The sequence below is a fragment of the Miniopterus natalensis genome, chromosome 9, assembly GCF_054644295.1.
Source record: "Miniopterus natalensis isolate mMinNat1 chromosome 9, mMinNat1.hap1, whole genome shotgun sequence".
NCBI classification, from domain to species: domain Eukaryota; kingdom Metazoa; phylum Chordata; class Mammalia; order Chiroptera; family Miniopteridae; genus Miniopterus; species Miniopterus natalensis.
The window spans coordinates 30,054,840-30,065,121 of NC_142089.1; the positions used below are offsets into that span (position 1 = coordinate 30,054,840).

Genomic DNA, 10,282 nt, shown 5'->3' on the forward strand with positions numbered 1-10,282 from the left:
AGTCTGGCTCGAAGTACAGTCAATAGAGTTCAGTTTTTGAACCATTCTAAAGAGCCAGATGGTCCAGAATCCACTCCCCAAATCTTACAAAGCCCTGCGTAAAAGTGTGCCAGAAAACCAAAAAGCAAAACAAAACACAGAACAGAATGTAAGAACAGACTAAGAATGAAAGCATCCCAGCCAGCAAAGGATGAAAACTGTAAGCAAATTGAAATTATCCAATCTCCTTCAAGCTCACAACTTAGCATGCCAATTTCCTATACTAAGTGAACTTTACAAATTACAAGTGGCCTTTGCAGCCAAATTAAATATGTTCAACTTAGTTCCTTCACAAAAGTATTTAGGCATTATTGCTCCTCTCTGAGAAGATTACTGCTGTCTGCTTTGCCATTCAAGATCTTATAAACTAAAAAGCCCTCGAGTTTAATTTCAAAACTCAAAGGTATAGAAAAATAACTCAATCACAATCACATAGTACCATCCCTAACGCTACAAAAAGAAATTCAGCAAACAGTATATCAAAGGTTACTCTCAGGAAGATGCTCCCACCAACTGAGCCACAAGGGCCAGGGCAAGAGAATATCAGTTTGAAAGTAAATATTGACATCTGTAATGGTCTCAACAATAAAGATAAAGAAACATTAAAAAAAAGTAAGTAAATATTGGCATGATGTACTCTAACCTAGACAGGCTTAGGTTTTCATGAGTTAGAAATTCCTAGAGGTTTGAGTCCGCAAAATGTAAAACTACCTTCTATCATGTATACAAAAACCCTTCACTATAACTTGGTACAACAATCACTTTCTAGAGATGTAGTCTATGCAATAAGTTGATTTCCACATAATAAGAAGTTGCAGCCTAGAACATATGTTCAGTTATAACCAAGGAATGGCACCATAATTTGTTCTATCAGAACTATTTTGCCCTTAAAAATAGACTCATTCAATTTTATGAGTTGTTTACACTACATGGGTTATAATCCTGGCTCTACTACTTAGCAGCAACTTGACCTTGAACAAATTAATTCACCTCTGTGCCTAAGTCTTCTCTTTTCGTAAAACAAGAATAATAAGGATGATCCAGTAAACAGGGATAATAAGGATGATCCAGTTATCAGGTTGTAAGGATTACTGAAATCAGTGCCTGACACATAAATGTCAGACTATTAATTATGGTTATTATTATCCCAATATTGACCTCTTATCTCTCCCCCCCACACACACAGAAACGCCACTCTCTGAATAATCTGTTATTTTTACATAACAGAGGAATGTAATATCATGTCAATGTTCATTTTAATCCCTAAATTTGTCTGAAATATTGTCAATGACTGTTCACAGGAAGCTGCATAGCAAATGAGCTTGAGAATAGATGTGCACTGGTTCAAATCTCAAATCTACCACTTACAACAACCCTGAATAAGTAATACAGAAGATTAACTCCTACTTGTAGAAAGGTTGTGAAGATTAAGTGAAATAATATATGTAAATCACCTAAAAGTACCTACTGTTTATCAGGAATTTAACATCAGTCCTCTTCCTTTCTCAGCAGTGGCGTAAAAATGTTATCCTTCCGGGATCTTTGCATTAATATTTAGCCTACTAGACAGAATTGTTCCACAACTAAAGTAAGACCATGAAGGCAGAGAAATCACACATAAAATTAAGTTTACAATTTCTGGTTGTCTCACCATTTAAGTGTTTTAACCTCAATATCTATGCACAATTAGTCATTCATGGCTCATGGAAGGTTTAGGAGTAAAAATATGAAGATAAAGTATTCCACTTTTCCCTGTCCCAAGAAAGTACAAACCTCTGTATCTCATATAAGCCCTAATGGATCACTAAGTTTAAAACATATATATTTAAACCAATGATTCTCAACTAGGGGCAATTTTATCTCTCAGGAAACATTTGGCAGTGTCTGGAGATATTCCTGACTGAGAGTGCTCCTCCCATCTCATGGCTGAGGATGCTGCACCCCGACACCAAATAATTATATGGCCCAAAATGTCAACAGTGCCAAGGTTGAGGAACCATGATCAAAAAATATCCAAAGTATTATGACATAGAAGTTTTCCCCAAAAACGTATGTTCTTAACCAAATTCTTATTTTTATTGAAAACGAGATAAGCAGCTTGATTACTTCAGATGGGAAACTCCTTGTACCATTACATTCACATTACAAAATCTCCAATCTAAAGGGGGAGGATGTGAGGCCAACTTTTCTCTGTATATTTGTACCACATAAAAACAAGTTTTTAAAAGGGCTCCAACCTTTATTTTTTAATTGCACCTCCAATTCATGAAAGCATTATTTACATCACAAAGATAAGTTTCTTATACTTTATTTCTATCTTACTTTTGTATAAAATATTAAAAAGTTCACATTTATGTGATAGGGAAGCACCATATGAGGCCAACTTTTAACAAATATCATTTTTATATATCAGGTTGACAATGATCAAAAGTTTGATAATATACTATGCTGATGAAGCTGTAGCGGAAAAGGCACACTCAAACACTTGCTGAATGCAAATCAGCAATATCTATTCAAACTGAAAATACCTTTTGGTCTAAAATTATACCCACTTAAAACTAATGCACATACTTACACATGCGCACAAAGATGTGAAAAAGAATATTCACTGCAGCACTACTGGTAATAAACACAAATGTCCATCATTAGATGGCTAGTTAAATAAATTATAGCATATTCACATACGAGAAAATCCTAAAGTTTTGAAAATAATGAGGAAGATCTGTATGTGTTGGTATAGAATAATCTAGATCAATTAAGCTTTAAAAAGAATTAGTAATAATAATGAGCCACAAAACAATATGCAACTTATTCAAAAGAAAAAATACATATCAGTATATATATGTACATATAAATATATATGTATTTGCACATACATCACAGACTATTGTTGGAAATGCACACAAGAAACTGGCAAGGATGAGTGCCTCTAGGAAGGGGACTGAAGGCCCACAACAGGAAGGAGACTTTCACTGGTGTTGTTTGAATTTTTTTTAACATGGGTTAATACTGGCTCTTTTATTTACTGACTGTAAAATTTAAACAAGTCAAATTCTGAGCCTCAGCATTCTCCAGTTTGAAATGATGTTAATAATAGCCTAGCTCATTGGTTATTATGAGATCAAATGAAAGAGTATAAAGTGCTTTTTAAATTATAAAGCAGAACACAAAATTATAAATTAGTCCTCTGAATGAATTCTCCATACCAATTACAATAATAATTATTATTATGATTCTCTGACCAATTTCTGTAAACCCAAAGATGGGAATGTTTAAGATGAAATGTGAGTATAGATGCAATCTGAAAACACACATTTTTTTACTTTACCTGTAGTTAATTGGCTTCAATTTAAAAGAGTAAATTTTCAAAAAGTTGTCAGAGAAATGCTAAATCAGCTGATTACAGAAGGAATACATGCTCACCATTGAAAAGAAAGCAAATAAAGGCTATAACCATGCTATTATAAAATCTTGGGGGGGGTTTCTTCCAGGCTTTTTGATATGCATGCTTAACTGGATTAGGTCATTTATCTAAATAAAATGTTTCTACTTTACTGTAATACGGCATTCAAATTATAACATTCCTCAGATTATTACAAGCTTCTAATAAACATAATTTTTAATGAAGGCACAATATTTTATCTTCTGGATGAGAGTTCAACCACTTTAAAATGAAATTCCAGGGTGTGAGTTTGCCTAATGAACTCTGCCTCGATTAACTTTTCATTTATTTCTCCAGGTAACCAGGTAACCTTTCTTTCTCTCTGTCCGCCCCACCCCCACCCCCAAGCCATTTTCCTGCTTTTAGTTTCCCAGAGTTCCAATTTTACTAAGTCCAAAACTCACAAAACAAAAGAGTATATAAAGTGTGTTTATAAGTCCCTGAAAAGCAAGTACACCACCTTAGATTGAGCCCTAAATCAGACTATTTGTGAGAGTGGAGATTAGAACTATGGTTTGATGCTAAATAAAGATGCTCAATCTTTTTCTACTACATGTTAAGTCTGTTATCATTCTGTCTGCAAAGAGAGTGAAAACAAAGGAATACACTCTTAGGTTATTCCTGGGAGATCCACTATTGTACAAATTCAACTGTTCCTAATGAATTTTAACTATGACAACTCCTCCCAAATGCTAAACATTCCAAGCCATTTTTGAGAACAGATATCACTCAAGGAAGAACAAATTTCCTGAGAACACTGGATTGTCATTTTCATACTCTGCCCTGTATTTCCTGTCATAATTGTTAAACCAGCCCACTAAGGTGATATATTTATTAACACAACTGTATAATTTTAAAAAAATGAAAGTTGAAAATGCCAGAAGCTGAAATTATGGGAGAATTTTCCCCCTCCAATTTTCAAATTTTCTTTCTTTTTTTTTTTTTTTAGTATGTTTTTATTGATTTCAGAGAGAGGACAGGAGAGGGAAAGAGGAATAGAAACATCAGTGATGAGACAGAATCACTGATCAGCTGCCTCCTGCATGCCTCCTACTGGGGATTGAGCCCGTAACCCAGGCATGTGTCCTGACCAGGAATCCAACCATGACTTCCTGGTTCTTAGGGAGATGCTCAACCACTGAGCCACACTGGCCAGGCTCAAATTTTCTTTAATGCAGTTATATCACTCTTGCAATTTAAAAAGAAAAAGCATTATAAGGAAAGTATTCTTTTAGCATTTACTGTTTTAGACCACATACTAAGATTATTTTAAGCCTCATTCTAAGGACTTTATTAAAAAAATAATCCTTCCTAAATTAAAACAAGAAAACTTCTGCATAAAGCTGAACTGCTTAAAATACTCATATCATGCTTATTTCAATAAAATAAAACCTTTATCATCATCAAGAGCACTACTACGCACCCACAATTGTACTGTCAAGATACATGAAAGACACTGGAGACTCAGAGGCACAAGGCATGGCTTCCATCCCCAAGTTTTCTATCTAATTAGGACAACAAGGCATATGCTGAAAAAGAGAATCAAAAATACAAGGAAGCGTTGGATATGCCAAGCACAGAGAAATATAGTGAAATAAACAGCTTTTGTTGGGAGTCCTACAGACCTTGGTTCAAATCTCAGATCTACCACTTAATAGTTTATGTAAATTACTTCCCTCATTTGTAAAGTGTTAGATTAAGTGAAGAAAAATTCCTGACATATAGTAACACCCAAAGGGAAGCTAACAGTATTATTGTTATCATTAGGGATACAGGCTTGAGGAAGAAATGGGCAACTGGAAAATTTTTTAAAGAGAAGTAGTAATCTTTTTTGTAATCTATCACCATAAACAAAAATCACAAGATCTTTCTTAAGTTTTACTTCTTCTTGACAAGAAAAATACTGAACATCTAGTGAAAACAAATGAAATTAGAAAACACTAAGGCTACAACAGCACTGAAGTACCCTAGGGAAGTCATAACTAAATCTACAAATCATAGAACATGATCTATAAAAAAGAATGTTAGTTGGAAAGGTCTTTAAATCAGCTAATTCGAAATCCCCTACTGGAATGTAAACTCCAGGTTTTGTCTCCAAGCTCAAAGATTGTTATTTATTTTGTTCATTCATATATCCTCAGTGCCTAGAATAATTCCTAGCACTTAGGGAATGCTCAACAAGTATTTGTTGAATAAATATTAAAGTTAAGTAAACTGAGTCCTGGAAACTTAACTCAATGTCATACATTAAGCTAAGCTTAGCAGAGCTGGGACTGAAACTAACATTTCATACTCTAATTTAGTCTATCCTCTCTAGAAGCTGGAGTATGATAATTTAGATAATTTGTTTTGGTGGCTGGGGAGTTGGAGGGTTGGTTGGCAAGCAAGGGAAGAGGCAGGAAGGAGTAAATTAAAACATTTTTCACATTTTCCCCAACTGTCAGTTTTGCTTACTTGATAAAGGCAAAAATAAATAAATAAATTATAAACAAGACAATCCCAGCACAGTGCCTAGCACATGATAAATACTTAACAAATATTTGTTGAAGGAACGAACCTACTCCAAAACCATTATTATCTCATTACCAGAGGTGGAAACTAATTTCAGCAACTGTTTAATCTTTGTAACTGTCATAGAGCCCTTTAGAATTTTCAGTCATACAGAAGACAAAGTTATTAATCACTTTCTTCCAGATGGGCATTGAAGGAGAGAAATGAATTAAAGACGTCCCTGCCCTCGAAGATTTCTTTCTCTTGAATATACCTATGTCTGTTTATCTATCTGTGTGTGTGTGTGTGTGTGTGTGTGTCTCTCACCACCCCCTCAGTGTGTGTGTGTGTGTGTGTGTGTGTGTTGGGAAAAGGGGTTGACATAAACATATTATTAATGAATGGGAAACCAGGTTGCATTGTTATCTCAGTTTATTACCTCAAGCAGTTAAAATATTAAATTTTAAAAAAACACAAATCAGCAAAGTTTTAGAATAACAAGGAGGCCCATTAGGGTATATTAACACTTGGGAAGATTCTTTTTCCTATGCCTTTACAAAATATCTTATTGCCTCTAATGGCTTAAAATCAAAATATTTTAAATTGACTTACTTGAATTGTCACTATAAATGAACCATCAACGTATGTCCCCTCATATGCGAGTATTAGGATAATATTCCTAATTCAGTATTTCTTCTTTGTACATGTTAATATTTAAATATATAAAAACCACAAGAATATATTTAAATGATTTAACTTCTAAAACTGACAGCCTGAAGAAAACCTCCAGAGACAAATGCTAGTAAATAGAAACTAAAAACATAGTATTAGCCAGGAAGAGAATAAAGTAGGCACACAGCTAAGAAGCAAATCTACAGAAGTCTTCAAGAGAACAAAATCTTCAAGAGGGGAAAAACTCCTGCCCAAATTGGTGAACAGAGCCAGAGAGCAACAGCCTGCCAACAGGATCTTGTTTAATGCAAGTCACTAGCCTCATAAAAAGTGAACACCCAAAAGTCAACGTTGTCATTCCTCGAATTTGAATTTCAGGGGGACCCTTCCAACAGATTCACCACCAAGATTAAATCACCACATTCCAAGGATTCTTCCCCGTTACCTGCTTGTCAAAATAGGATAAGCAACACCAAACAAATTGGAAAATAAAGAGGCTTCACTTATGAGACTGGTAACTCCTGCAAGCTGAAGCTAGTTATTTTACCTGAGACACATGTTTATATGTGATTCCTGGTTCCTGGTGAGAACATTTTTCCCACAGTCTATCCTACAGTGCTAGGAGGAACACCCCAAAGCCTCTTGATCCCAACACTGAAAACTCTCCCGCCCAAATGTATACCCTAACTCAGTGTTCAAGTCTTGTAAGTGCTGACAAATCCAGGCCAAGGAGACTACAAAAGGGCAGGAAGATACTACAAGGCAGACAGGAAGGCTAGGGTGGGCCCCCAGGGGAAAGTACCTGGCCACCAGCTCTGGAGAAAACAGGCTGAGAAGCTGAAAACTAGGGTAAGCTTTGGTTAGAGGAGTGGGAAGGGGCTGACAGGTGCAGGTCACCTCATGATCCTGGACATCATGGTAAGATTATAATTGGCCTTCTTTACAAAGACGGAGGAACGAGGCTGCCAGAGGGAGTGATGTTGAGAGGCTTTCTGGGAAGCAGAAGGACAGGGTTCTGAAGGAAACAGAAAGGGAAGAGGAAAGACCCTGACCCGGTTTTGGTGAAGAGTCCCCTAGGATGAGTGATCTCTAGGGTCAGTTCCCAGGACCAAGGCTGACGGAACCACCACACCTGTTAAAGGATGTTTTCCAGTTACCCGCTTGGACAGCGATTAAGCGAGAAGCCCACGGGGTAGGAACGGAAGGGGACTTGAGTAGGAAAAGCCTCATCGGAGTCTGCCCCCGCGGAAACCTGATCAGGAGGGGAAGAGGCTGAATTCAGGAAGGGGCTAGCAGGGTGAGTACCTGAGTAGGATGAGACTTATTTGGAGTACAGACTGACTGGAGGAAACTGCTGGGGAAGGGTGGACTTTCGTCGGACTCCGGCGGGGACGGGGCGGTTTAGAGAGGAAAGGCGCCTTGAGCGCCCGGCTCGGGAAGGTGACTGACCGGGGGACGCGCTCTGCCCGGCCGAGCGCTGACCCGGCGGTGAGGCTGATCCGCGGAGCTCAACAGGCGCTCACCTGGGCCAGTCGGCCCTGGAAGGAGAAAACTTCCTGGGCGGGTGAAAGTTGAGTGGAGGGAAAGGGGTCGGGCACCGGCTGAGCGGGGCTGGAGGCACGGTCAACTCAGCCGGGGCGCGGAGGGGCAAGGAGGTGGGGGGCGCCGCGAGGGGCGGGGCCGGGGGCGCCCACCGACCCCGGGTGGGGTCGCGGCGGCCGCGGCGAAGCAGCCGCCTCAGGACGGCGCCCTCCCTCCGGCACACACGCACTCGCTCTCGCCCTCACTACTCGCCGCCCCGCCCGGAGCCGAGAGAAAAATGCCCGGGTGGGTGAACCCTAGACGGCGGTGGGGGAGGGGGCCGGCCGGGGACACCGGCCAACCGAACCCAGCGGATGGGCTGGCGGCGTTACCTGTGTCAGGGAGAGCTGGGCCGCCGCAGCCATGGTGTTTCCATCATGCACGAGAGGGGAAGGAAGGACGGGCGGACCGGGGCTCGGGGCGGGGAGGAGGCGGAGGGAGCGGCCGGAGGCGAGGCCGGGGCAGGCGGGCGGGCGTCTCCCCTAACTTCGACAACTTCCCTCCTCTCGCCTGCCCCGCCCCGCCCGGCCCCGCCCGCCCGCCCCGCGCAGGCCGCGGCGGTACCGAAATCCTGGCGCCGGAGTTCACGCCTGCGGACCGGAGCCTGCCCCGAGGGGCCGCCTAGGAAAACCCGGCGCAGCTATGAAATCAGGAAGGACGGGCTTTGGAGGCAACGTGACAACTCCAGATTGTTCTGTGAACTTTCGGCAGGTCTTCCGCTTCAGAAAAATGGGGGATATTATACCCAAAGTCCAGGTTTCTTGCGAGGACTAAATGATACAATGATATAAAATAATAACAGTACTTTATATATGTCAAAATCTGTAATAGATGCTTTAGTTTTGAATTGTATAAACGAAGGAACTGAGACATAAACTGTACAAATGAGAAAACCAGAACACAAATAAGTGCCATACCTAATGTCATACAGCTGATTAGATAACTGGAATAGGATCCATTTGTCTCCAAAACCTTTCATTTAACCCTCTGCTATTAGGGTGTGATACTGAAAAAGAAGACTTAAGTCACTCCCTCCAGGAGCCAACATCTAGGAGGAGGGGGGAAAGAATACTTCCCTTGCCTGCTTGCAACCTGCCACACTTAGACTGTTCAATAAAAGAGCACTGGGACCTGTTCAGTTGCCTACAATACTTTTAACTCTTCCCATAGTCCACGGGCAAACTCCTCCTACTTTCTCAAGACACAAGTATCACCTCCTTTGCAAAGCTTCTTCTGGCCTCCCCAACTCAGTTATATACTCTCCTCTACTTTTCGACGTTTCTTCTCTACTTTCTGAGTCATCATCACCCCAGCGTGTTTACATCTCTCTACCCCTCTAGACTGAGAGCTCCTCAATGACAAGGACTGTTTCTGATATACTTCTAAATCCTCTACCCTAGCACATAGTATGTACTCAATAAAGGTCTTAGTTCCTGACTGTATTAAATATAACACAACCTACACTTTCTCATGCTTCCATCTTCAATTAGAATAACCAACCAGTTACTTGAAGCCCTCATCTTTAAAGGCTTGACATGTGCTACTTATTGAAGAAGCCTTGTAGGAACTCCCACTCCGCCTTTTAGTTGCTCTGATATGTCCGTTATTATACTCTGCCTGGTTCTTAAAGGTGAGTTAAGGGCTTTTTTTGTGCACCCACTATACTGTAAAACCCTTGAGGACAGGGTGCTGATTCACGACTACATCCCCCTCACAGTGTAGTCTGGCACTGAGTAAGCTTCAATAAATGTTTTTACCCAAAACTGGTCTTCCTTTCTCAGTTATAACTGCTTCCCACAACAATAAACCACAAGTCTATCGGGCCCACACCCCTGTTCCCACTGTCCCCATTTCACCCACTGGGAGGACCAAATGAGCAAGAAGACCCAGGACTGAGCCCCACCTAAGTTTTTAGACCTTTGCCACCACAGGTAAACTATCCCAGAAATGCCCCCAGAGACTCCTGACTCTGTTCAGACTCCTTTTTACAAGGTCCAGCCATGAAGAGTGAGCCATGCGGGTCTGGTGTGCAACCACTTACTCAGGAAAGTCTCCCTT

General features: G+C 40.4%; 1 protein-coding gene across 3 annotated transcripts in view; it reads right to left on the reverse strand.

Annotated features, from left to right (window-relative positions):
- EPS15 (epidermal growth factor receptor pathway substrate 15) overlaps window positions 1-8,605 on the reverse strand; it is a 94,729-nt gene extending 86,124 nt beyond the window's left edge. For 2 of the 3 annotated variants that reach the window (XM_087820423.1, XM_087820422.1), the window contains exon 1: window positions 8,557-8,605. In XM_087820423.1, coding sequence (XP_087676549.1) covers window positions 8,557-8,589 — 33 coding nt within the window. In that variant the 5' untranslated portion in view covers window positions 8,590-8,605. The remainder of the gene's footprint in view (window positions 1-8,556) is intronic. The other variant, XM_087820424.1, reaches the window with a different exon arrangement.
- Between the last annotated feature and the right edge of the window lie 1,677 nt (window positions 8,606-10,282).